General features: G+C 46.2%; 1 protein-coding gene across 7 annotated transcripts in view; it reads left to right on the top strand.

Moving 5' to 3' along the window:
- The first annotated feature begins 234 nt into the window (after positions 1–234).
- Positions 235–23,111, top strand: part of LOC133932453 (nebulin-like) — a 33,319-nt gene continuing 10,442 nt past the window's right edge. The window contains exons 1-53 of one of the 7 annotated variants that reach the window (XR_009911955.1): positions 235–577; positions 991–1,109; positions 1,458–1,732; positions 2,397–2,465; positions 3,230–3,331; positions 3,503–3,613; positions 3,707–3,817; positions 3,993–4,103; positions 4,314–4,424; positions 4,856–4,969; positions 5,096–5,206; positions 5,298–5,408; positions 5,495–5,605; positions 5,771–5,881; positions 6,003–6,113; positions 6,218–6,328; positions 6,464–6,574; positions 6,762–6,869; positions 6,948–7,058; positions 7,143–7,253; positions 7,554–7,664; positions 7,847–7,957; positions 8,041–8,151; positions 8,434–8,544; positions 8,670–8,780; positions 9,427–9,534; positions 9,878–9,988; positions 10,660–10,770; positions 10,996–11,106; positions 11,231–11,341; positions 11,633–11,743; positions 12,121–12,231; positions 12,479–12,589; positions 12,678–12,785; positions 13,889–13,993; positions 14,652–14,762; positions 14,899–15,009; positions 15,141–15,251; positions 15,690–15,800; positions 15,892–16,002; positions 16,373–16,480; positions 17,217–17,327; positions 17,788–17,898; positions 18,415–18,525; positions 18,598–18,708; positions 18,797–18,904; positions 18,989–19,099; positions 19,204–19,311; positions 19,395–19,505; positions 20,163–20,273; positions 22,337–22,447; positions 22,665–22,766; positions 23,018–23,111. The exon at positions 23,018–23,111 is cut by the window's right edge and continues 11 nt beyond it. Coding sequence is in view for 6 of the 7 variants with exons in the window: in XM_062379127.1 (XP_062235111.1) it covers positions 1,469–1,732; positions 2,397–2,465; positions 3,230–3,331; positions 3,503–3,613; positions 3,707–3,817; positions 3,993–4,103; positions 4,314–4,424; positions 4,856–4,969; positions 5,096–5,206; positions 5,298–5,408; positions 5,495–5,605; positions 5,771–5,881; positions 6,003–6,113; positions 6,218–6,328; positions 6,464–6,574; positions 6,762–6,869; positions 6,948–7,058; positions 7,143–7,253; positions 7,554–7,664; positions 7,847–7,957; positions 8,041–8,151; positions 8,434–8,544; positions 8,670–8,780; positions 9,427–9,534; positions 9,878–9,988; positions 10,660–10,770; positions 10,996–11,106; positions 11,231–11,341; positions 11,633–11,743; positions 12,121–12,231; positions 12,479–12,589; positions 12,678–12,785; positions 13,889–13,993; positions 14,652–14,762; positions 14,899–15,009; positions 15,141–15,251; positions 15,690–15,800; positions 15,892–16,002; positions 16,373–16,480; positions 17,217–17,327; positions 17,788–17,898; positions 18,415–18,525; positions 18,598–18,708; positions 18,797–18,904; positions 18,989–19,099; positions 19,204–19,311; positions 19,395–19,505; positions 20,163–20,273; positions 22,337–22,447; positions 22,665–22,766; positions 23,018–23,111 (5,716 nt within the window). In the remaining variant the exon portion in view is untranslated. The remainder of the gene's footprint in view (positions 578–990; positions 1,110–1,457; positions 1,733–2,396; positions 2,466–3,229; positions 3,332–3,502; positions 3,614–3,706; positions 3,818–3,992; positions 4,104–4,313; positions 4,425–4,855; positions 4,970–5,095; positions 5,207–5,297; positions 5,409–5,494; positions 5,606–5,770; positions 5,882–6,002; positions 6,114–6,217; positions 6,329–6,463; positions 6,575–6,761; positions 6,870–6,947; positions 7,059–7,142; positions 7,254–7,553; positions 7,665–7,846; positions 7,958–8,040; positions 8,152–8,433; positions 8,545–8,669; positions 8,781–9,426; positions 9,535–9,877; positions 9,989–10,659; positions 10,771–10,995; positions 11,107–11,230; positions 11,342–11,632; positions 11,744–12,120; positions 12,232–12,478; positions 12,590–12,677; positions 12,786–13,888; positions 13,994–14,651; positions 14,763–14,898; positions 15,010–15,140; positions 15,252–15,689; positions 15,801–15,891; positions 16,003–16,372; positions 16,481–17,216; positions 17,328–17,787; positions 17,899–18,414; positions 18,526–18,597; positions 18,709–18,796; positions 18,905–18,988; positions 19,100–19,203; positions 19,312–19,394; positions 19,506–20,162; positions 20,274–22,336; positions 22,448–22,664; positions 22,767–23,017) is intronic. The other 6 variants (XM_062379127.1, XM_062379126.1, XM_062379125.1 and 3 more) reach the window with 6 other exon arrangements.

The following is a 23,111-nucleotide window of genomic DNA, read 5'->3' on the forward strand; positions in this document are numbered from 1 at the left end:
GTGTGTGTGTGTGTGTGTGTGTGTGTGTGTGTGTGTGTGTGTGTGTGTGTGTGTGTGTGTGTGTGTGTGTGCGCACATTCCTTCCAGAGCACAACACTCTGAAGTCACCTTCATCTCCTCATTCTATACACAATTAGACACACACAGAGACAACAATGACACACACACACACACACACAGTCTCACACACACACACACTGGCTCTGAGTGCTGATAAGGTCTTGAGTAGAGGGCTAAATGTGGAAGTTCAAAGTGATAAGACGTCCTCAACCACCCGTCATGCAGAAGACATCGAACCCTCGAGCAGGACGTTCAGTCGCTCCCAGGTTTATATTTCACATTATTTTAAACTAGAACACGAAACACTGACGGAGAATCTGAGCACGACTCAACGACACTGAGGCAGAACGGGTGACCACAACGCCAGAGAACCTGAGAGGAAACCAAGAGAGAATCCACACGTCAGAGACGGCAAAATTAAAGTAGCCACGTCGTTGAGAAGCTTTGAGTGAGAAGTTGTTCAGTGAGGAGCTGAGCAGGAGACCAGGACCCGGCAGACGACCACAGGTGGAACACGGTGAGTTCAGGACCGACACAGAGACTCTGAGAAGCTGCCTTGGTTCTAGAATCAGCTTCAGAGGAAGGTTGTCAGCCGATAGAGGGATCTCCACTTTAGAGGATCTGAATATTGAGAAATGTGAGGAGGTGACGGGTGTGACCTTGACTCCAGGAGATCACGTGGTGGCCGTGACCTAGAGGAAGCCATTAGCAGGCTGGTAGACGTGGAGTGGATGGGGGGGGGGGGATTCAGACCTGATTCTGACTTGAGTTTCAGATCCTCAGACTTCAGGTTCAGATCATGATTGTGAGACGTCTGGTTTGATTCTGTCTCGTTGCTGGAAACACTCACACGCAGATATTCACACGTTTTTTAAACTGAGGTAAAAAAGGACTTTGACTCTTTTCCCACTGATGGAGTTTGTGTTTCAGTTTTTTTCTGGTGCGTCACGTTCGATGCCGCTCACTCTCCTCACGGTGGAATGAGCTGGTGCACCAGGGTGACGTCGTGAGGAAGGATCACCATTGGTCGAGCAGCCAAGTTTTGGGAGGTACCCTATTGGCTGTTGCTCTGTCAAACTGAAGCAGGGGGTGGAGCATGACACCTGTGAAATGAACCTATTGGATGGCACGGGCTGTCAATCACATTTCATCAATTTCCAGATTTCAATTGGGGACAAATGTACTTTCCATAGAAAAGGTCACCAGTATTTTACCTGCGAGGTCGAACCCGTGCACAAACCGTTTCCTGTCACACACTAGAACTCTCTGATGTTATTTATCTGCAATTAAACTTGTTCACAAATCTGTGTTTGGCTAAATTCATTCAATATAATTAATATTTCTTCAACTTTTCTGTAATGACTTCTGTTGTTGTTTTTCTTGTCCTTTGTCCTCAGAAGTGAGTGTCATGGAGGAAGAGGAGGCTCCTGCTGCTCGGCTGTTGGACGGAGAAGATGAAACCGTGACGACAGTGAGAGGAGAGAAAGAAAAGTCTTTCCAGGAGACGGTGATGACCGTGGTCACGGGGAAGAGGGAGGAAGAGGAGGAGGCTGAAACTGACAGAATATCAGAGGAAGAGGAGGAGGAAAATGAAGCAGAGGCGGAGGAAGGAGAGGAAGTGAAGGAAGAGGAGAGTAAAGGAGAAAAGCTTCTGGGGCCTTGGGAGTCAGAGGTAAGAACCTCTCATGAAACTCAACGTGAAAAACTCTTTGACAACAAACTTCACGAAGTCTAATCATGGAATCAAATCATGAATTCAGCAAACGCAGACGTTCAGATCATGATAAATGTTTTCAGGGTGGAATATAAATCCTCTCTGTAAAGAAGCAGCTAATTAATTTGTTATCTTTTGGATTCGATTCAAAGATCTCATCTTTCTGAATTCATCTCATTCCAGAGCTTCTCCTGTTTAATGAAGGAAATGTTTCCTCATCGTTTTTCTTTATCTTCACACCTTCGTCTTTTCAAAGTTAAAGTTAAATCCTCTCTCCCCTGAAGTTCTGTCCACTGTTCAAAGTCTTCGAGCGCTGGGTTCTGATGAAGCAGATTTAGATCCTCCTCAGTGGGTGTGGCAGAGAGGTTTGTTCTGGTGTAAAGGACTGAACAGTCACTCGTTAGGGTTTCAGATATCTATCAGAGCCTCATCGATATAATAATAATAAACCATTCGATGGAGAAATGCAGCTCAAGGTGCTTTACATGTGTTTATTCTGTAAAATAAAAGTTTTCACATCAACCATAAACACAGAACTCTGAAAGGATCATGATGTTTTCAGGCTCCAACATCTGTAATCATCTCAAAATGTAATCCTGGTCAAACTCTGGTGTGTTTCCAGGCCTGTGATGTGAAGCCTCCGCTGCCGGACCCAGCTTTCAACAGAAGGTGCAGTTTCCTCTCCAGTGACGTAAGTTCCTCCAGCGTCCGTTCAGTTCTCTGTTGTAACGTGGTTCTGCTCGTGGTGTTCAGAGACGACAGCAGCTCTGAGGTCAGATCTGAAACATTCAGCTGAGTGTTGTTAGTTTACCTGAGCTGTTGATCTGGTGCCACATAGGAAGTCTGAGTTATTACATCCGTCCTGAACCAAGGGCGTCTCGACAGCTTCACTCACAACCTCCAGGTGCAACTTGATGAAAATTCAGAGTCATTTGGACTTAAAGGTATAGTTCACTCAAAAATGTAAATTCACTCGCTCTCTACTCACCACTGTGCCGATGGAGGCATTGCCATTGGAAACCATCCCTCTGAAGATGAAGCCATATTATTCAGCACAGAAGGAAAATGGATTCAGAGGAAAGAAACGCTTCTGAATTCCTCAGCAGCCGTGGGAAGTGAATCGGTGAATGAAGGTGAAAGTTGTTGTGGGACGTGGGCGGCTGAGATATGGATTCCCTGGCGTGAGTCCGGTTTGGCAGCTCGGCCGCTCAGCAGCAGAATGACTCACCAGCTCCAATGGAGTCAGGCCGCTCGGTGAAACCATCTCCACTTCACTCCTCATGTCTGAAACCTGCCGTCACACAGAGGCCATCGATCCTCACACACAGGAAGTGACATCTAAAACCACGAATCAGTGGTTTCACAAGAGGAGACAGATCAAGAAAGGATTTTGTCTTTTGTTGCTTCTCTGTTAGAAATATACAAAACCTCTGTTGTGTCTCCTGGTCCCTGCAGGTGAAGTATAAAGAAGACTTTGAGAAGATGAAGGGTCAGAGTCTGTTTGTTCCTGAAGCTGAACTCATCCACTCCAAGAACATCAGCGCGGTGATATCTGAGGTCTGAGCTCAACACACTGTCACACGTCTGAGTCACACAATACAACAACCTTAAAGGCTCAGTGTGTAGAATGTAGTGACATCTAGTGGTGGAGTGTCATGTTGCAGCTGAACACTAATCTTTTCCACTCGTCACTCACTCTCTGTCTTGATCATGTCACGTCTGTTTCAGTCGAAGTACAAGGAGGACGGGAGGAAGGAGGCGTCGGTGTCTCTGTACTCCGTCCTGCCGGAGACGCCGGAGACACAACACGCCAGAGAAGCGTCCGAGCTGCAGAGTGAGGTAGGTCACGTGACCTGCATCCTCAAACAAGACCCAGCTGATATACATACATGTGTTATTATAGTATTTATTGAATCACGGTTTGTTTTCCAGATTAAATACAAAGGCAACGTGAAGACAGAGAACTCCTCGTCTCTCTTTTCTCTTCTGCCTGAAACCACAGAGACTCAGTTTGTCAAGGAGCTGACGGAGATGCTGAGCGAGGTCAGACTGGATCTGTGTTCGCTCTGTTCGTGTTCATATGAATGTCTGCTGCTTGTGCCCGACACTTCTTCTCATCAGTGTTCTCAGCCTGAAGGAAACAGATCCACTGTTTTCTAGTGCAGGCTGAAATTGTAATATCCGTGGGCGTCTCAGTGAAACTCTCCCTGCTCCTCAGAACAAGTACAAGGAGGAAGGAAAGAAGGAGATGAGCAGCAGTTTGTACTCTCAGCTCCCTGAAACCGCCGAGATGCAGCTGGCCAAGACCGTGCACGAGTTTCAGAGCGAGGTATGCTCATCTCATGATCACCATCTTAATCTGAAAGAATCTTTGTCTTTTAACAACTTTAAACTCTGAAATTAAGAGTTCCCTCAGAATATGACCCCACCACCAACCTCATCTCCCTAGAAGTGTCCTCATGGACACCAGTGTCTCGTTGAGATGTGTGGAACTGAAAGAGACAGTCTCTGGATCTCATGTGATCTTGTTCCTCTTCAGAAAAAATACAAAGAAGACGGAAAGAGAAAAGCCTCCATCTCTCTCTACTCTCAGCTTCCTGACACTCCGGAGATTCAGCACGCACTGGAGGTGTCGCAGCTGCAGAGCGAGGTTCAGTGTAACACACACACACACACACACACACACACACACACACACACACTTTAAAAGTTGATGAAATTCACCCTCTCACATGATAGGTATCCTAAGATTATGACTTTTCCATCTTTATATTTCCACTATCTGATGTTTTTCCCTTCAAGTGGATCCTGTTTTCTATCTCTGCTTCACTGGCTTTATGAATTAAAAGCAAATATCACGAAATATACAGTTAAAACGAGGTGTGATTCACCTTCCATCCATAAATGTTGTCTAGTTGGTGGATATGTGACGCTCAGAGTCGATAATGTGTCCCAAACTGTCCACCCAAAGGGAGACGCCTATTCTGAATCTAATTCAACCTTTCAGATGATCCAAACTGGGACTACTGGTGTAATATTAGTGTTTGTGTGTGTGTAAATGCCCGTCTCTGTGTCCTGCAGGTGAACTACCGCCCCAAGCTGCTGGTGAAAGGAGCTCCCTCGTCTCTTTACTCTCAGCTCCCCGACACCTCAGAGATCCAGTTCGCCAGAGAGATGACTGAGATGCAGAGTGAGGTGTGACACGGCAGCATCGTGTTCACTGGTTGATCAACAGCAATGATATGATAGATATGTTGATATGTCAACAAAATAGAGATAATGTAGACGTTGTAATAAATGTTTACTTCTGTCCCCTGTCAGAGTAAATACAAGGAGGGCGGCAGGAGGAGGCTCTCTCAGAGCTTCTACTCTCAGCTCCCAGAGACGACCGAGACTCAGTTTGCTAAAGCTGTGGCGGAGCTGCAGAGCGAGGTGAGAGGCGATGGAGTCGACCTCCACTGGTCAGCTCTGCTCCGACCCTCTGTGTGAGCGTGAGGGCACTGACGAGTGTTTTCATCTTTAGATGCGATACAAAGACGCAGGGAAGAAGGACGTGAACTCGTGTTTGTACTCTCTCCTCCCGGAGACGTTGGAGACGGCTCACGCCAAAGAAGTGTCCGAGCTCCTCAGTCAGGTACAGTCCCACAGCACAGAACCGTGAGGACGTGTGTGATGTGCTGCTCACGCTCACCACCACCCACCTTCACCTGTTCCCTGCAGGTGAAGTATAAAGAGGAGGGTAAGAAGGAGATGAGCGTGAACCTGTTCTCTCTGTTACCTGAGACCATCGACACCCAACACGCTAGAGAGGCGTCTCAGCTGCAGAGCCAGGTACTCAACACGACCCCCCCTTCGTTTCAAACCAATCATGTGGGACGTGAGATTCAAAATCCTGTCTAGTTATAACTAGAATATATTTTCCATTTGCTGATTTAAATGGTGAAATGAGTGTGAGTGTTAATGTCCAGTGCGTCGATCCACTGCTGCTTCCTGCAGGTGAAGTATAAAGAAGGTCTGAAGCAGAAGATCCAGAGCAGTTTGTACCATCAGCTCCCGGAGACCCCGGAGACACAGCTGGCCAAACAGCTGTCAGAGCTGCAGAGTGAGGTACCCCCCCCCCCCTCACTCTGATTGATTGATTGATTGATTGACTGATTGATTGATTAGTTGATTGATTGATTGATTTCCACCTTGAAGTTGATGCGGGTGTGTTTCATGATGTCTGCAGACAAAGTATAAAGAAGCTGGAAAGAAGGAGGTGACTTCCTGCCTGTACTCTCTCCTCCCTGAGACGCTGGAGACACAACACGCCAAAGAGACGACGGAGCTTCTCAGTGAGGTGCAGAGTCTTCACCTCTCTTTGTTTCAGTACGCTGAGCTCAGGGGTTCCATCAAACTGCTTTGATAGACCATGGTGTCTGTATGGTTTTATGTTTCCTTCAGATTAAGTACAAGGAGAGTGGGAAGAAGGAGATGTCCAGCTCCCTCTATTCCACGCTGCCCGATACTTCAGAGACCAGCTTCGCCAGAGAGATGACTGACATGCAGAGCGAGGTGCCAACGCCCAGAGATCACACATTAATCAGATGTTACTGCAGCTCAGTCATCATGTCAACAGCCCCCAGGCTGAGGCTACGATGAAGGAGTCACTATAACTCCTCGTGTGTTTGTCTTTCTGTCTTTCAACAGAGTAAATACAGAGAGGACGGGATGAAGAGCATGTCCCAGAGTATCTACAGTCAGCTGCCACAGACCACAGACATGCAGTTTGTTAAAACTGTGTCTGAGCTGCAGAGTGAGGTGAGCAACAGGAACAAGTCCTTCTGTCCTATCAGCATTGAGCTGTGACGTTGTTCATGTGTGAATAGAAACCTCCGGAGATCCAATTCTGTGGACATCCTCCAGAGTCTCAAACGGCTTCTTGCAGCTGTGCAGCAGTCGAGAAGCTTCGATAATCAAAATGTCTCATTTCACTGAACTGCTTTAGATGAAGTACAGAAAAGGAAAGAAGGACGTGTCCAACTCGCTGTACTCCACTCTGCCCGAGACTCTGGAGACGCTGCACGCCAAAGAAGCGTCTGAGCTGCAGAGTGAGGTGAGAGCACATCTGTCTGTCCCTGAAGACCTGCTCATCCCCCTGTGTTGTTTTCACATCTGGATCATCTGTGTTCAGCTGAAGTACAAGGCGGCTCTGAAGAAAGGTCTGTCCTCCAGTCTGTTCCATCACCTGCCTGAGACCATGGAGACGGCCCACGCTAAAGAAGCCTCCGAGCTTCTCAGTGAGGTAACACAACGGAGACACAAAACGCTCGGGAAGGATCTACTGTGAGGATGAAGCTGCTCGTCAACGTCTCTGTCTTCTCTGCAGGTGAAGTATAAAGAGGAGGGTAAGAAGGAGATGAGCGTGAACCTGTTCTCTCTTCTGCCTGAGACCTTCGACACCCAACACGCTAAAGAGGCGTCTCAGCTGCAGAGCCAGGTACTCAACACCTCCACCCGGAGAGGTCCAATCCTCCAGGGACACACACTTCTCTCTGTCTGTCCATCCCATTGTGAACACGATATCTCAGGAACGCCTTGATGGAATATCTTCAAATGTGGCTCAAGCATTTACTGGGACTAAAGGATTAACTGATTTGATTTTGGTGGTCTAAGGTCAAAGGTCAAAGGTCACGTAGACCTCAAATACGTCTCTTTCCTTCCTCTGTCTGTGGAATGTCGACATCAGTCAAATCCTTACAAATACTTTGTAAGTACGATCCACTTCTGCTTCCTGCAGGTGAAGTATAAAGAAGGTCTGAAGCAGAAGACTGAGAGCAGTTTGTACCATCGCCTCCCGGAGACCCCGGAGACTCAGCTGGCCAAACAGCTGACGGAGCTGCAGAGTGACGTACGTGTACCATCACTTCAGGATTCTGTGGTTTCAGACCGAAAGGAATCAAAGCCTGGACGTTCAATCTGTCATAGATCCAAACTCTTCATATTAAATCCTGTGTCATGCTCGTCAGAGGTTAAACCATTTTATTTGCATGCAGCGTGTTGCAGGAAGTGACTGTTTGTTTCAAACTGCAGACCAAGTACAAGGAGGCGGGTAAGAGAGAGGCAAACAGCAGCCTGTACTCTCTGCTGCCTCACACCATGGAGACACAGCACGCTAAAGAAGCTGCAGAGCTGCTGAGTGAGGTGAGGCCTCCTCCTCTGGTCTTCTGTACCAACGTTTGTCCAATTTCCTCTCTGTCCTCATGCATGTTGTGTGGCCTCCTCAGATCAAGTACAAGGAGAGTGGGAAGAAGGAGATGTCCAGCTCGCTGTACTCCTCGCTGCCGGACACCTCAGAGACCAGCTTCGCCCGGGAGATGACGGACATGCAGAGCGAGGTGAACGCAAACCGTCTTCCTCCGACCAAAGACCAGAGCAGAATCTGATCCCAGACAGAGGTCACCTGACCTTTCATCACATGTTCTATTAATAACTCACCTCTATCAAGTCGGTCAAACACAGATTAGTCTTCATGCTCACCTCCCGAGCCGTTTGGAACACTAGGTGGCGTTATGAGCCACGTGCAACCAATATGTGTAGATGCTTTAAATGAAAGTGATAATAAAACCAACATTAATGTGATTCATCTGCCTCTAATAGAAATGATCTGTGTGTTTCAGAGCAAGTACAAGGAGGCCGGGAAGAGAAGCCTCTCTCAGAGTTTCTACTCACAGCTTCCAGAAACCGCCGACACTCTGTTTGCTAAGAGTGTCTCCGAGCAGCGGAGCGAGGTGAGACCACAGAACAACTCAGTCGATGAAGATCCGTCTCTAAGATGTTTCACCTGCTGCCACAATGTCTTCCACAAACAGCTTGAATCAACACAATATTACATTATTACGTTTTTCTCCGTCAGATGAAGTACAAAGCAGCCGGACAGAGAGGAGGGACACGCTCTCTGTACTCGACTCTACCGGAGACTCTGGACACTCAACACGCCAGAGAGGCTTCCCGGCTGCAGAGTCAGGTGCCTGCTCACGCCTCCAGCTTCTGTCTGTGTTACCGTCTGTCACTGAGCCACGGCAGCCCCAGAGAAATGAATCTGATCTGAATCGATTTGTCTTCTGAGATTATGATTTAAGAAAATGTGAAATAAGTTCCTCTTGGTTTTTTCCATCTGTGAAGCCTCTCAGGGCTTTCATACATTCTGATGGTGTTTTTTTCCAGCTCCATTTGAATCAGGGTCCAGAGGGCGGTGTTAAGCCTAGAGGCCAAAAATGGCAGATGAAGATGATCTGTTGTAGTCTAATGTGTCCTGGCTGCTTTTTTGAGTATTCAACAAGTTTTAAATCAGTCATTATATCAGCTTTATATTTGTCTGTGCAGAAACTCCACTTCAGAGATTTTCATCTTAAAATGTCTCATTTTAAATCTGAAATACTGACACAGGTATCACACTCTATGCAGATGACACACAACTCTATATTTCACTGTCTCATTTTGACTTTATGTTGGAAAAATACCAGATACTAAAGGAGCAGACAAGTAATTGTGTTTTTCTGGTCTTTTCATGTTCATGCTTTCAACAAAGTCTTTACATTCTGTATGTTCCAAACATTCTGAATCCATATTAAGATGCTGTGATACAAACTCTCCCCCTGTGTGTCCGCCAGCTGAAATACAAGCAGAGTCTAAAGAGCGACACCACGAGTCTTTACCACCTGATGCCAGAAACCAACGAGACTCAGTTTGCCAGGGAGCAGACGGAGATGCTCAGTGAGGTATGACCGCTCAACCACCACCTTCCACATTAGCAACAAACTAAATTAATATTTCATGGGCTATTGTAATTCCATACTTAGTCATAGAAGTATATGATTAAACTTTTTCCCAATGTCTAGAGGTAAATTGATGAATCATAATATTGTTTGGCAAAGTTTGTCTCAGAATTGTATCGTACGTATTGAATCATACCCGAGTACAGAGATCATACAACAGCCCTAGGTATCACACTCTATGCAGATGACACACAACTGTGTATGTCAGTGTCTCATTTTTAAATCTCACACAGGCATCAAACGTTTATTCATGTCTTTCTGCCTCTTATTTTATTTTCCTGGAAAGGTCAAGTACAAAGACGAAAGTAAGAAGGAGCAGAGCGTCCACCTGTTCTCTCTGCTCCCCGACACAGTGGAGGCTCAGCACGCCAAAGAGCTGAAGGATCTGCAGAGCGAGGTGGGTTCAGGCCGACTGTCAACACATTATCATTGATTTTATGTTCCTGCAGAATTCATACGACTCAGAAATTCACCCTCAACAAACAGCAGATCATCACGGGAGCAGATTTACTGAACAAATCCACAGAAGTGTATTTAAATTTTAAAGATGTCCTAAATGCTTCATATCTCTTCCTCCACATTTCTCTCTCGATCGTTCAGGGACCAACGTGGAATCATATAAATAAAACCAGTGGAATCTGCAACAAAAGTCCAACCAAGTTAAAAATGATGCAAGTAGCATCAATATTTCTACATTTAAACAAGCTAAGAAATAAGATCAGACAGATCAACGAATCCTCATAAGATAATTATGTTTTATTTAATCAAAATGTTCTCTTACAAATACAATATAACATTTCTACACATCAGGCTCATCAATGATGGAATAAACTGCCAGACAGTAGGAACATGTTTATTTCATTTTGATATAATTTATTTTATATAATGTAAATTTTAAAGGGTTTTAATGATGTTTATTTGTTTTATGTGTAATCTTGGATAAATGGGTAATTTGGCAATGAATGGCAAAAATCGAATTGATGCAGTAAAATAAAATATTTTAGTCTGATTCTCCAGTTTCATAAATTCTATGATCCCAGTTGTAGCGTCTGATTTTGTGTCTTTCAGTCTAAATACAAAGAGGCCAGTAAGAAGCAGGCGTCCACGCCTCTGTACCATCAACTGCCAGAGACCCTGGAGACGCAGCACGCCAAAGAGGCGTCTCAGCTGCAGAGCCAGGTGAACACTCACTTCCTGTTCCTGTCACATCACAAATCAATGTGTCAGTGGCCAGAGACATTCACATAATCATGATATCTCCACAAGCTTTGAGGGAAACTCTTAAGATTTGGTTCAAATATTCTAAGAAATCGGACTCTCCTGATTCGATGTTGAAGGTCAAAGGTGAAGGTGACCTCACAGACCTTCATCACAGACTTGTCTCTATTGTCTTGTGTCTCGTAGATCTTGTATAAAGAGGCTGTGAAGAGGGAGACGTCCTGTCCCGTGTTCCACCAGCTGCCCGAGACGCTGGAGACCCAGTTCGCCCGAGAGCTCACAGACATGCAGAGCCAAGTAAGAGCCAGGAAGTAACTTTATTATTTGTCCGTTTCACTGTGGAGCACTTTCTTTATAGTCGTGATGTTGTGTGTTGTGTTGTGATGTTGACGTTTTAAAGAAATGATGGTTGGGTCTTCAGAATAGGTACCAGGAGGACGGGAGGAGGAGCCTGAGTCAGAGCTTCTACAGTCAGCTGCCTGAAACGCCTGAGACCCAGTTTGCTAAATCTGTTTCTGAGCTGCAGAGCGAGGTGAGAACTCATGAACAGACACACACACTCGCCTGTTGAGCTGAAAACGACACACAATGTTGTGTGTACATATTTCACACTCTGACGTTGACCTCAGGACGCACTCGGTTCATCTCGGCGTCTCCTGAGCGTCTGAATCTTCAGGTTGTGAACCACTGGATCAGGAGACAGTAGATTTAGACCGAGTGGCCGTCGGCCGGCTATGTCCTTCAGTCTGGTGTTTTTATATAAATGTCACAGAATCACAAAATGATAAAGGTTATTGAAAATCGCCTTTACCTTTGTTTTCAGAGGAAGTACCATAAGTCGGGCCGGCAGGGAGCCGGCAGCTGTCTCTACTCCACGATGGCTGAAACCCTGGACACTCAACACGCCAGGCAGGCATCACACATGCTGAGCCAGGTGCCCCCCCACAATCACATGTCTGACTTCATGTATGTTAGGATTATTGAGTGGAATTAAATTGAAATATAGCACTTACACTTCCATATTGCAGCTTCAGATACACAGCTCCTGTATTTACAGTGAAGTGGATGAAGCCTCATTCATTTAGTATCTTTAGTTTATTTGTTTGTTTTGTTTTATGTTCATTAAAAATACAATTAAATTATTGAATGCTACAAGGTGAACCCACTTGAACACAGAAGTCAGAGAAGAAGAGAAACAAAGAGCAAACTGAGTAACGGTCAAACACAGATGAGAACAGAACCTCCTTGACGGAGGTTATCATTATTTTAAACATGAAGACACTTCCCAGCATGCACCTGTCGCCGCTGCAGGTCCGGTACCAAGAGGACGTGAAGAAGGATTCCTCGTCCTCGCTGTTTTCAAACCTTCCTCAAACTCTCCAGACCGAGTTGGCCAAGGAGGTGACGGAGCTCCAGAGCCAGGTGAGGACACATGGACACTGCATGTCTCCTACCATGTTCTAACTCAGGTACTTCTGTCCCAATTAATTTATATGTTGATGTCAATCCACTTGAACCTCCCGCCTCCTCTGCTGTGATTGGTCACCTGGTGCCTAGCTCAGCTGTTTCAAAGCAGCAGTATCGAGTCCTTCACAATAAAAGCCTGGTGCTCGAGCTCCAGGGACACTTTCACACCTTGTTTGGTTTATTTGTCTGTCTTGTGCCGCAGGTGAAATACAAAGAGGTCTGTAAGAAGGAGGCGTCCTCCCCCCTGTACCGCCTCCTACCAGAGACGCCAGACATGCAGTTCGCCAAACAGATGTCGGAGATGCAGAGCGAGGTGCGGCCTGCGTTTCTCCGGTCGCTCACTGAAAACTTGTGATAACTTCTCCGTTTACATTGTTCGGTCTTTTCTGTGTCGTCTCCAGGTGCAATACAAGAAGGACAAAGAGGATCTGTCCAACACTCTGTTCTCACTGCTGCCTGAGACTCTGGAGACGCAGTTTGTCAAAGAGATGAACGAGACGCACAGCGAGGTGAGAAGTCCCTCACTGTATACTGACCTGTATTTACAGTGTATAAATATATAGTGAGCTCATCGGCAAAAGAAAAGAACTCGGCTGGAGAAATTAATTTGAATTGTTTGTCTTCCACTTAGTAGTGGTACCTTAAACCACACGTTAAATGTTCAAATGTTTAAATGTAGATATGATCTAGTTTGCTGCGCTTTGTGCTGCGATGCTCCGGCAGCTCACAGAAACATCAGGGACAAACTTTTGAACAGTTTTAAAATCTGTCAGCAAAGATGAACCTGTCGTCTTTGTCCTTGTATTACAAATTCCACAGGGAAGTTCAGAACATACAAATATTCACTTGAACTCAAGGTGAACCTGATTTGATTTGATCCTTTTTACCTTGTGAACACGTTATTTTAAGTTCACTTTAAGATAACCCTTTCACATTTGGCTATAAATCGTCACTTTGACTCACAGATGAACTGATCAGATGTTGATGGTCAAAGGTCAAAGTTCAAGGTCACAGTGGCCTCACGAACGTCTTCATATTTATATTTTGACCATTTGTCACTTGGACTCAAATAGGAACTGATTCGACTGGATAGGTCAAAGGTCACAGTGACCTCACATGTTTATACACTGAGACAGGCATCTACAGGACGGTGAATCTAGTCTGATTCCTTTCATTGAGATCCAGATGTTGTTAAATTATTTGAAGCAGCTGCAGCTTCACCCAACAGAGGAATGAAAACAGCTTTTAGGACGTGACAACATACAGACCGCTGCTGTGGGTCAGTACTGGTCAGAGTGGTTGTGTATTTCTGTCCCAGGACGCCTCAGAGATAAGGAGGCCTGGACTTTAGTTTTCAGCTGATAAACAACAGCACCAGAAGAAGAAGTTAGAAAAGTAGAAAGATACAAACAAAATAAAGTAATGCCAACTGTCGCAGTGTGACGGGTCAGGATGCGTTCGGTGGAAGCTGATAAAGCCCGACTGTGATGTCACAAGATGTTGCTATGAAAGCAGCCAATGGGATGTGAGACTGATAACACTGAGGGACGTCCTCAGAAGTTAAAGATAGTTTGACTGTGGAGGTTTTAACTGATTCACTGTGTGTGTCCAGGTGAAGTACAAGCAGAGCGGGAAGCAGCAGACGGCTCTTTACTCCAAACTGCCTGAAACTCTGGAGACCAAACACGCTAAAGAGGCCACGGAGCTGCAGAGCCAGGTGAGGCTCTACCTCTCTCTCTCTCTCTCTCTTCCTCTCTTTTCTCTCTCTCTTCCTCTCTTTTCTCTTTGTCCTCCATCTTTCATTCCTCTATCGAACTAACAGGAGCGACGCGTCCGCCCCTCAAACTAAAACACACACCCTTTCTTGTCAGAGCTTCTTTTTTAATATTGATTTTCTTTGGAACTATTACTGAGTGAAAATATCTGATCTTTGGTTTTATTCTATTGAGTCATAAGAGATGAAATCATCTCACAAACAACTTTTTCTCCAGAGATCTTTTGATTTCTGGTCTTTCTTTTCTTTATGTTCTCAAATTTTAATTAAACCTTGAATCAATAATCCAGAACAGGACAGTTTCTAAACACTCGACTAGAATTCCTACAAAACCTCGGGAACATACATTTGTACTTCAAATGAGGAACAGAATTTTTGATGGAGATAATTTGTCACAAATTAATAACATTCACTGTCTTGTTACATTTGAGAAGCCGGACGTATAATGTTAGAGGTTGTGTGTCTGTCCTGTTGTGTGAACACGATATCTAAAGAACGCCTTCAGGGTAGCTCTTCAAATTTGGAACAAATGTTCTCTTAGAATCTCGGATGAACTGATTCCACTTTGGTGTCAAAGGTCTACTGTTTGTGTTTCCGACAGAAAAAGTACAAAGATGACGGGAGGAAGGAGATGATGACGTCTCTTTACTCACAGCTTCCAGAAACCACAGAGACGCAGTTCGCCCGGGAGATGACGGAGCTGCAGAGCGAGGTACAGAGCTTCACACTGTTTCCATCGTTCCTCCATTTCTTTTTTCTTCTCTTTTTTGCTCTGTTCTGACTTTTTCTAGAAGAATTCATTACAAAAAACGATATGATAAACAGTGAACGTGTGGTCTTGTCTCTAGAACAAGTACAAAGAAAGTGGGAAGAAGAGTCAGACGCTCAGTGTTTACTCCCAGCTGCCAGACACCAACGAAATCCAGTTTGCCAAAACTGTTTCTGAAATACAGAGTGAGGTGAGATTTCATCCCTTCTCCTCCATCCCAGACCTCGGCCACTTTTTCAGCTCGTCCTCGAGGATCCTAAGTCAAAACGAACTCTTTAGATTTCATGGAAAATGTGCAAAATGTTTCGTCTTGTGTTTTAGGCCAAATACAAAGAAGCAGGGAAGAAGGAGGTGAGCAGCTCTCTGTACTCGAAGCTGCCGGAGACTCTGGACACGCTGCACTCCAAAGAGGTGTCCCAGCTGCAGAGTCAGGTACTGAGCAGCCGGGGGGGAGCAGAACCTCACACATAAACCTGTGCAGACAATAGTGTCTGTAGATGGTCTGTAGAGCAGCAGGGGCGGAGCCTGTAGAGCAGCAGGAGCGGAGCCTGTAGAGCAGCAGGGGCGGGGCCTGTATAGCAGCAGGAGGCCGGACATGACTTATAAACTCTGCTGTGGTAAGATCTCATCTGGAGGTCGTGTCTCCGTCCTGATGTTAACAGGCTGCTTCTGTCACTGTAAACTGCCTTTCAATGGCAGCTGACAGTAAATGAAAAGACTTGTTGTCTCTGGCAAAGTGAAGAAGGGATCGTTTGTCTTCATCCGTCTTTAGCAGGACGGAAGAAAAGTTTAATTCAGTTTAAAAAGTTGTTCTTCATCAGTTCTGTGACCTGGAGTCAGGATCTGTCCTCCTGCCGTCTGTCTGTGCAGGTGAAGTACAAACAGGACGGTAAGATGGAGGCCAGAGACTCCCTGTACCACCGACTGCCTGAAACCACAGAGACACAGCTGGCGAAGCATCTGGGGGACATTTACAGCGAGGTGAGAGACAGAGTCCAGGTGTGAGGGACGGAGTGTCCACAGGGTGCAGGTGGTGACGGGAGCTGGCTTCTCTCTCTGTCTTGTGTCTCAGGTGAAGTACAGAGACGAGGGGAAGAAGGACGCCGGGAGGAACCTGTACTCGCTCCTCCCCGAGACGGCCGAGACGCAGTTTGCCAAACACGTGTCTGAGATCCAGAGTGAGGTGAGGACCTGAACCTCCACGGCCTCCGATGGTTCATCTGATCTCAGCAGCTGGAAAATACTTTTTATTCAATGAGCACTGATAGAGTTATTGATTACAGTGCACAGCAGTATGAAGTGTTTAACAAGGAGGTCGTGATGTCATCTGTTAAAGCTACTGAGTGGATTTTACATTTTAGTGCAGATACAGGAATTTCACTTTCTTTGACATTGTGAGAAAGTTTTCCAACTTTTTTTGTCCCTGAATTGACTCTTGAGCTCGTTTATCTTTATTGGTAGAAACATTTCTTTGAGGTAAACGAATATAATTCAGAAGCCACAGAATGAAACACAAGGATGTTGACGATTGTTGTTTCCTGTGTGTTTTCGAGGTCACGTACAAGAAGGACAAAGAGGATCTGCCCAACACTCTGTTCTCTCTGCTGCCGGAAACTCTGCACACTCAGTTTGTCAAAGAGATGAATGAGACGCACAGCGAGGTGAGGCCTTGTGTTAGGGTGGATGCAGTGTGCAACATGCAGAACAACACCAACAGAGAACGTGTGTGTGTGTGTGTGCGTTCATGTGTGTGCGTGTGTCTTCTCCATGTTCACACATTCCAGTGAAGCACTGGTCTATTCTGGTCTCGTTATCAGAAACACAGTCAGAGCTGCTGGGCGCCTCCGTCTGTCTCTCTCTCTCCTCGTGCTGCTAGAACAAATTATTTTTATTCTCTTTTAAAAAACACAAATCTCTTCTGTCCCTTGGTTTCAATGTGAATCAGAGATCGATCGACAGTTTGTTTAATCTGAGATTTTTATGAGATGATCACATTTTTCCTGACCACAGGCAAATTCCATAAATTCAGAAAGTCCCAAATATTTGTCTGCAGCCATTTCCATCACTCTCCTTCTTCTTCAGACTGACCCAGTCCACTTCCTGCTGCTTCTTCACATGAGAAACATAAACTCCAGAAAATGTCTGGAGCCAATGATACAGACTGAAGTTCATGTTAGATTTCAGTGGTCACACTCACAGTGATATAACTGAAGGTGAAACAAGTCAGCAGCACCTGATGCTTCACCGGTTGGCTGAGGCAAACGAACAGGGGGGAAACTCTGGTTTTTAAAGTGTTGTAAGAATCTTGTTTGGCACAATTCAACACGTAACCTTGTGTGTCAGCATGTTGTGTTAATATGTGACAGAGCAGCTGTCAACATGAGTTTTTTCCTGCAGGTCAAATACAAGGAAGCAGCTAAGAAAGAAGCCGGCAGCGCTCTGTTCCACCGGCTGCCGGAGACTCTGGAGACGCTGCACGTGAGAGAGGTTACTGAGCTGCAGAGCCAGGTGCACACATCTATTATTCACTTCTTCACTTCTTCACTTCCCCTGATGTTCACTATTTGAGCATCAGAACACTTAAGAGATGGATTCCTTGTCTTTGTCTTTCATCTAATATTTAGTGTGTCTAGTCGTGAATGGAGTTTGAGTCTGTTTGCTGCAGGAGGTCAAACGAGCAGGAGATGGAATCAAAGAGTTTCTGAACCTCCAAGTGTTTTAAAAACACCAAAGAACATCTGTTCATGGTTTTATTACCACAATTCAAAATCTGCATTTATGTGTCGAACATGGCTCATAACCCCCCCGAGGGTTTCAAACCGACTTCCACCTCTCAGGGCCAATGTGTTCAAATCAATGCTGAAGCTAAACGTCTAAACCAGCTCACAGGAGAGGAGCAGTGTCTCTCATCCCTGTGAGAATGAACTCAGAGGTGAAGTTAAACTGGAGTCTGCTGCTGCTCCTTCAGAACAAGTACAAGGAGAGTGGGAGGAGCTTGATGTCGTCCAGCTTGTACGCTCAGCTGCCGCAGACGACCGAGACGCAGCTCGCCGCCAAGATGTCCGACCTGCACAGCGAGGTAAACACACCTGACCCCGAACACAGAGTCCTGACCTGTGAATGAGTGTGAAGTCGTCTGTCTCAGTGTCTCTGTGTCTCTGTGTCTCTGTGTCTCAGTGTCTCTGTGTCTCAGTTTCTTTGTGTCTCTCTGTCTCAGTGTCTCAGTGTCTCTGTGTCTCAGTGTCTCTGTGTCTCTGTGTCTCAGTGTCTCAGTGTCTCAGTGTCTCAGTGTCTCTGTGTCTCTGTGTCTCTGTGTCTCTGTGTCTCTGTGTCTCAGTGTCTCAGTGTCTCAGTGTCTCAGTGTCTCAGTGTCTCAGTGTCTCAGTGTCTCTGTGTCTCTGTGTCTCTGTGTCTCAGTGTCTCAGTGTCTCAGTGTATCAGTGTATCAGTGTATCAGTGTCTCTGCGTCTCTGCGTCTCAGTGTCTCAGTGTCTCTGTGTCTCTGTGTCTCAGTGTCTCAGTGTCTCAGTGTCTCTGTGTCTCTGTGTCTCAGTGTCTCAGTGTGTCTGTGTCTCTGTGTCTCTGTCTTCTGCAGAGTAAGTACAGAGAGGACGGGATCAGGGGCCTGTCTCAGAGCTTCTACTCTCAGCTGCCAGAGACGTCCGAGACGCAGCTGGCCAGAAGCGTCTCTGAGCTGCAGAGCGAGGTGAGGAACATGGAACCTCCTTCCTCCAGGAGCAGGAGGATCTTTGTTCCTGACTCTTGATGTTTCCTTCAGACCAGGTACAAGGAGGCGAGCAGGAAGGAGGCGAGCAGCTGTCTGTACCATCAGCTCCCTGAAACTCTGGAGACGCAGCATGCCAAGGAGACGGCCGAGCTGCAGAGTCAGGTGAGCCCCCCCCCCCCACATGGGACTCATCACAGCTGTGTCTGTGCTGGAAGGACCCGGATGTCAGCTCAGTGTCTGTCTCCTCCAGGTGAAGTACACAGAAGGGAAGAAAGAGCTGAGCACCAACCTGTACTCTCTGCTGCCGGAGACCGGGGAGATGAAGTTAGCTCGAGCCGCCATGGACCTGCAGAGCGAGGTGGGTCCACGTCCTGTCCTCACTCCTCAGACCACCTCCTCTCCTGCCTCCTCATCTTCTCCTCCTGTTGTGTTTGTCTCTCAGAGTAAATACAAGCAGAGAGGCCGACAGGAGGTCAGCACCACCGAGTTCCACCAGATGACAGAAACCAACGAGATGGAGTTTGCGAAGCAGATGTCTGAACTCCAGAGTGAGGTTGTTTATCCCAAAGACTGTTCAATCAACTGACAGTTAAAATACAAACCTGTGTGTTTACTTGAGGTTGTGTGTGTGTGTGTGTGTGTGTTGTCGTCTCTCAGACAAAGTACAAGAAGGACAAAGAGGATCTGCCCAACGCTCTGTTCTCTCTGCTGCCGGACACGCTGCACACTCAGTTCGTCAGAGAGATGAACGAGACGCACAGCGAGGTGGGAAGTGATAACAACCTGTGCAGGGTTGTGTGTTTGTGTGTCTGTGCAGGTATTGATCCGATGTTGTGTTCTGATCTCAGAGTAAATACAAGGAGGCCGGTAAGAAGGAGCTGGGGAACAGTTTGTATTCTCTGCTGCCGGAGACCAAAGACACTCGACATGCCAAGGAGCAGACGCAGCTGCTCAGTGAGGTACGTCCACCGGAGTCTTCAGTCTTCAGGAGACACGGAGACAACCTGGACGTCCTCTTCACCTGCTGCTGCATGACAGAGTGTCTCTGAGCTGTCAACTGAAGTATAGATCTGCTCTTTGATCAAACACATTCACATCACAATAATCACGATGCTGCTTGTTTGTGTAAAGTTTTTCACAAACAACGAACACATTAAACAAACTCTTATTATCACATATTACAGATACAAATCCATTATCCTCTGACTGAGATCTATCGTCCTTTAGATTTGATCATATTGTGATTTATATTATTTAGAAAAAGTACGAATTTAAATCAAATCTGCAATATATTCATTCTGGTTTATAATAAACAAGTTACTGTTGAAACAAAGGGATCCTCTGATGCGCTGCACAGTTAAAGGTCTGGTAAGGGGGCGGTGTGGCCTAGGGGGTAGAGTGGGCGTTCTCCAACATGAAGGTTTGCCGGTTCAATCCCCACTCTTCCCCATCTGCATGCCGAAGTGTCCTTGGCAAGATACTGAACCCCTAAATGGCCCTTCATAGATGTTAAGTGTACTAAAAATGTAAGTCGCTTTGGACAAAAGTATATGCAAAATGACATGTTGTGTTGTGTTGTGTTGTGTTGTGTTGTGTTGTGTTGTGTTGTGTTGCAGAAGGCGTACAGGCAGGAGGGGAAGAAGGACGCCGGCTGCAGTCTGTACGCACAGATGCCCCAGACCATCGAGACCGTGTTCGCCAAAGAGCTGAGCAGGACGCAGAGCGATGTGAGTCCCCGGCAGCGTCAGGAGATTCGAACTCACGTCTTTACACAGAGAGAATTAAAGATCTGGTTTCTAAAGAGGATCAAAATCCTTCAGTCGTGTTAAAGGAGTTATTCATCTGTTTTAAAAGAGACACGTGAAGTCTAGTGTTATTACAGAAACTTCTGGATCCACATCACATCTCGTTCACAAACAGAGAATCGTTCTGAGGTGGATGAGTTGGTTCTTGGTTCTTGGTTCTTGGTTCTTGGTTCTTGGTTCTTGGCCGGTTCCTCGTCCTCCACCAGGATCCGGTTGTTGTGCAGCAGCTGAGGAGAGAAGACGCTGGAGACACAAGAACACGATCAGAGTCGGTGTCATGTCATCGAGGCGTGAACACAGAGAGCAGCTGTGTTGTGCTCTACAGCCTGAGGACACAGACACTGACCGCACACACACACACACACACAGACACACAGACACACAGCGCTGTCTGGTTGATGCTTATAAACTGGGACAGACGGACATTTTGAAGGATTCATGCTCAGAACCTGTGAGAGAACACAACGTTCACAGAGAGAACCTGCAGCAGGAAGAAGGTCGTGACCTTCAGATCCTGATGGAGATCAAGAACCACCAGGGCCCGTCTCACCCTGAACCAGCTGCAGAGGTGAAACCAGACTTCTTGTGCGTCTGCAGCTTCGTCTCTTTTCAACCAGTCGGTTCACACGGGTCAGTGCTCACGGCCAAGCGGGGGGGGGGGGGGGGGGGATCAAAGGCTCGGGGGAAACTGGGGCACGAAGCTTTCAGGTCTGCTGACCGAGCAATGAGACGCCAACTGGAGCGTACAACACACAACAGACTGTGTGCACACCTCCAGAACAACACAACAGACCGTCCCACTGTCTGCACACCTCCAGAACAACACAACAGACTGTCTGCACACCTCCAGAACAACACAACAGACCATCCCACTGTCTGCACACCTCCAAAACAACACAACAGACTGTCTGCACACCTCCAAAACAACACAACAGACCGTCCCACTGTCTGCACACCTCCAGAACAACACAACAGACTGTCTGCACACCTCCAGAACAACACAACAGACCATCCCACTGTCTGCACACCTCCAAAACAACACAACAGACTGTCTACACACCTCCAAAACAACACAACAGACTGTCTGCACACCTCAAAAACAACACAACAGACCTTCTCACTGTCAGCACACCTCTTAGACAACACAACAGACCGTCTGCACACCTCCAAAACAACACAACAGAACTGTCCCACTGTCGGCACACCTCCAAAACAACACAACAGACTGTCCCTCTGTCTGCACACCTCCAAAACAACACAAAAGATTTGTCGTAAAGATTTCTAAATATATAAACATCAACTAAATATTCCTTTACCCTCCATAAATTATTAAATTACTGGATTAATAAATTTGAACTGATGGTTATAATTCCAGATTAACACAGGAAACCACAAAGTCCAGTGATGAGTCAGGACGTTCAGTCGGTTTCTTTAATCCTTCAGGTTTAAATGTTGATTTCTCATTTTCACGGCTGGATGCAGCTCCTCTTATTTTTAGCAAACGAACGAGGCTGAATTAGTCATGAGATGTTTTCTCCCTCGGATCCGACGTGCGTCGTCTCTTCTGTGTCACTTCCTGTCTTCCTGTCCTCTTCTTCTCTTTCTCTTCTCTTTTTGCCCTATTCGTTTTTTATTCATGTCTAAGTGATCGAAGGAATGATGTCTTCAGATCGTCTGTCCCATTCCATTGAGCTCGATGTCTCAAGAACGCCTTGAAGGAACATCTACTAGATGTTAGCAGGTGTTGGGGCCACCAGCAGGTGTTAGGGACTAACCTCAGTTGGGGGTCGACTGGGGCTTATGGTGAATCTGACATAGATTATCAAAAGTTCCACTTGGGCTCCAAGGTGAACTGATTAGATGTCAGAGGTCAAAGGTCACAGTGATCTCATATGAGTCTGAAACAGAAAACAGAATGTGCACTGAGGTGATTCCAGTTTCCTCCTGCTCCTCCTCAATCTGTTCCTCTCCTCTTTTCTCTGCAGAAGTCTTACAAGGAGAAGTACAACCGTGAGAAGGGGAAGTCCAGCTACACCAACATGAAGACGCTGCCCGAGGTGGAGCACGCCATGGAGGTCAACAAGAACCAGAGCAACGTAAATACACACATCCACTCAGCAGACGTACACACCATCTTGTTTGTGATGTTCAACAACTGAAGGTTTTTCTCATTTTTGTTTTTCTGATTTGTAACGAGATCGAAACACCAACGCTCCCACGTGGGCTGCAACATTTAATCAGACCTATTATGGTCGACTCTTTGAGTTTATTATTGTTTTAATACAGAAGTTACTAACTTACTACTGATCCCAGGTCAGCTACAGAAAAGACAGAGAGGAGCTTCATCACTACAACTCAGCAGCAGACAGACCGGACATCATCAGCGCCACCAACGCTTCCAAACTGGCCAGCAACGTGAGTGTGTGTCTGTGTGTGTGTGAGTGTGTGTGTGTGTGTTTTTGTGTGAGTGTGTGTGTGTGTGAGAGAGAAAGAACATGTAACCGCAACATTCACTTCCATTACGACAGTCTTGTTCACCAGCTGTTGTCTGAGTGGAGCGGCTGATAAATTATAGAAAACTTTCTGATGTTAACACTGAATTGCCATTATAGAAGAGTGTGTGTGTTTGTGTGCGTGTGTGTGTGTGTGTGTGTTTGTGTCCACAGGTGGCCTATAAGAGTAACACAAAGCAGCTGGTTTACAGCGACGTCTCTCTTTTGGCCAGAACGGACATCCAGCACGCCAAGGAGGTTTCAAAAC

Source organism: Platichthys flesus, chromosome 21 (assembly GCF_949316205.1).
Source record: "Platichthys flesus chromosome 21, fPlaFle2.1, whole genome shotgun sequence".
Lineage (NCBI taxonomy): Eukaryota > Metazoa > Chordata > Actinopteri > Pleuronectiformes > Pleuronectidae > Platichthys > Platichthys flesus.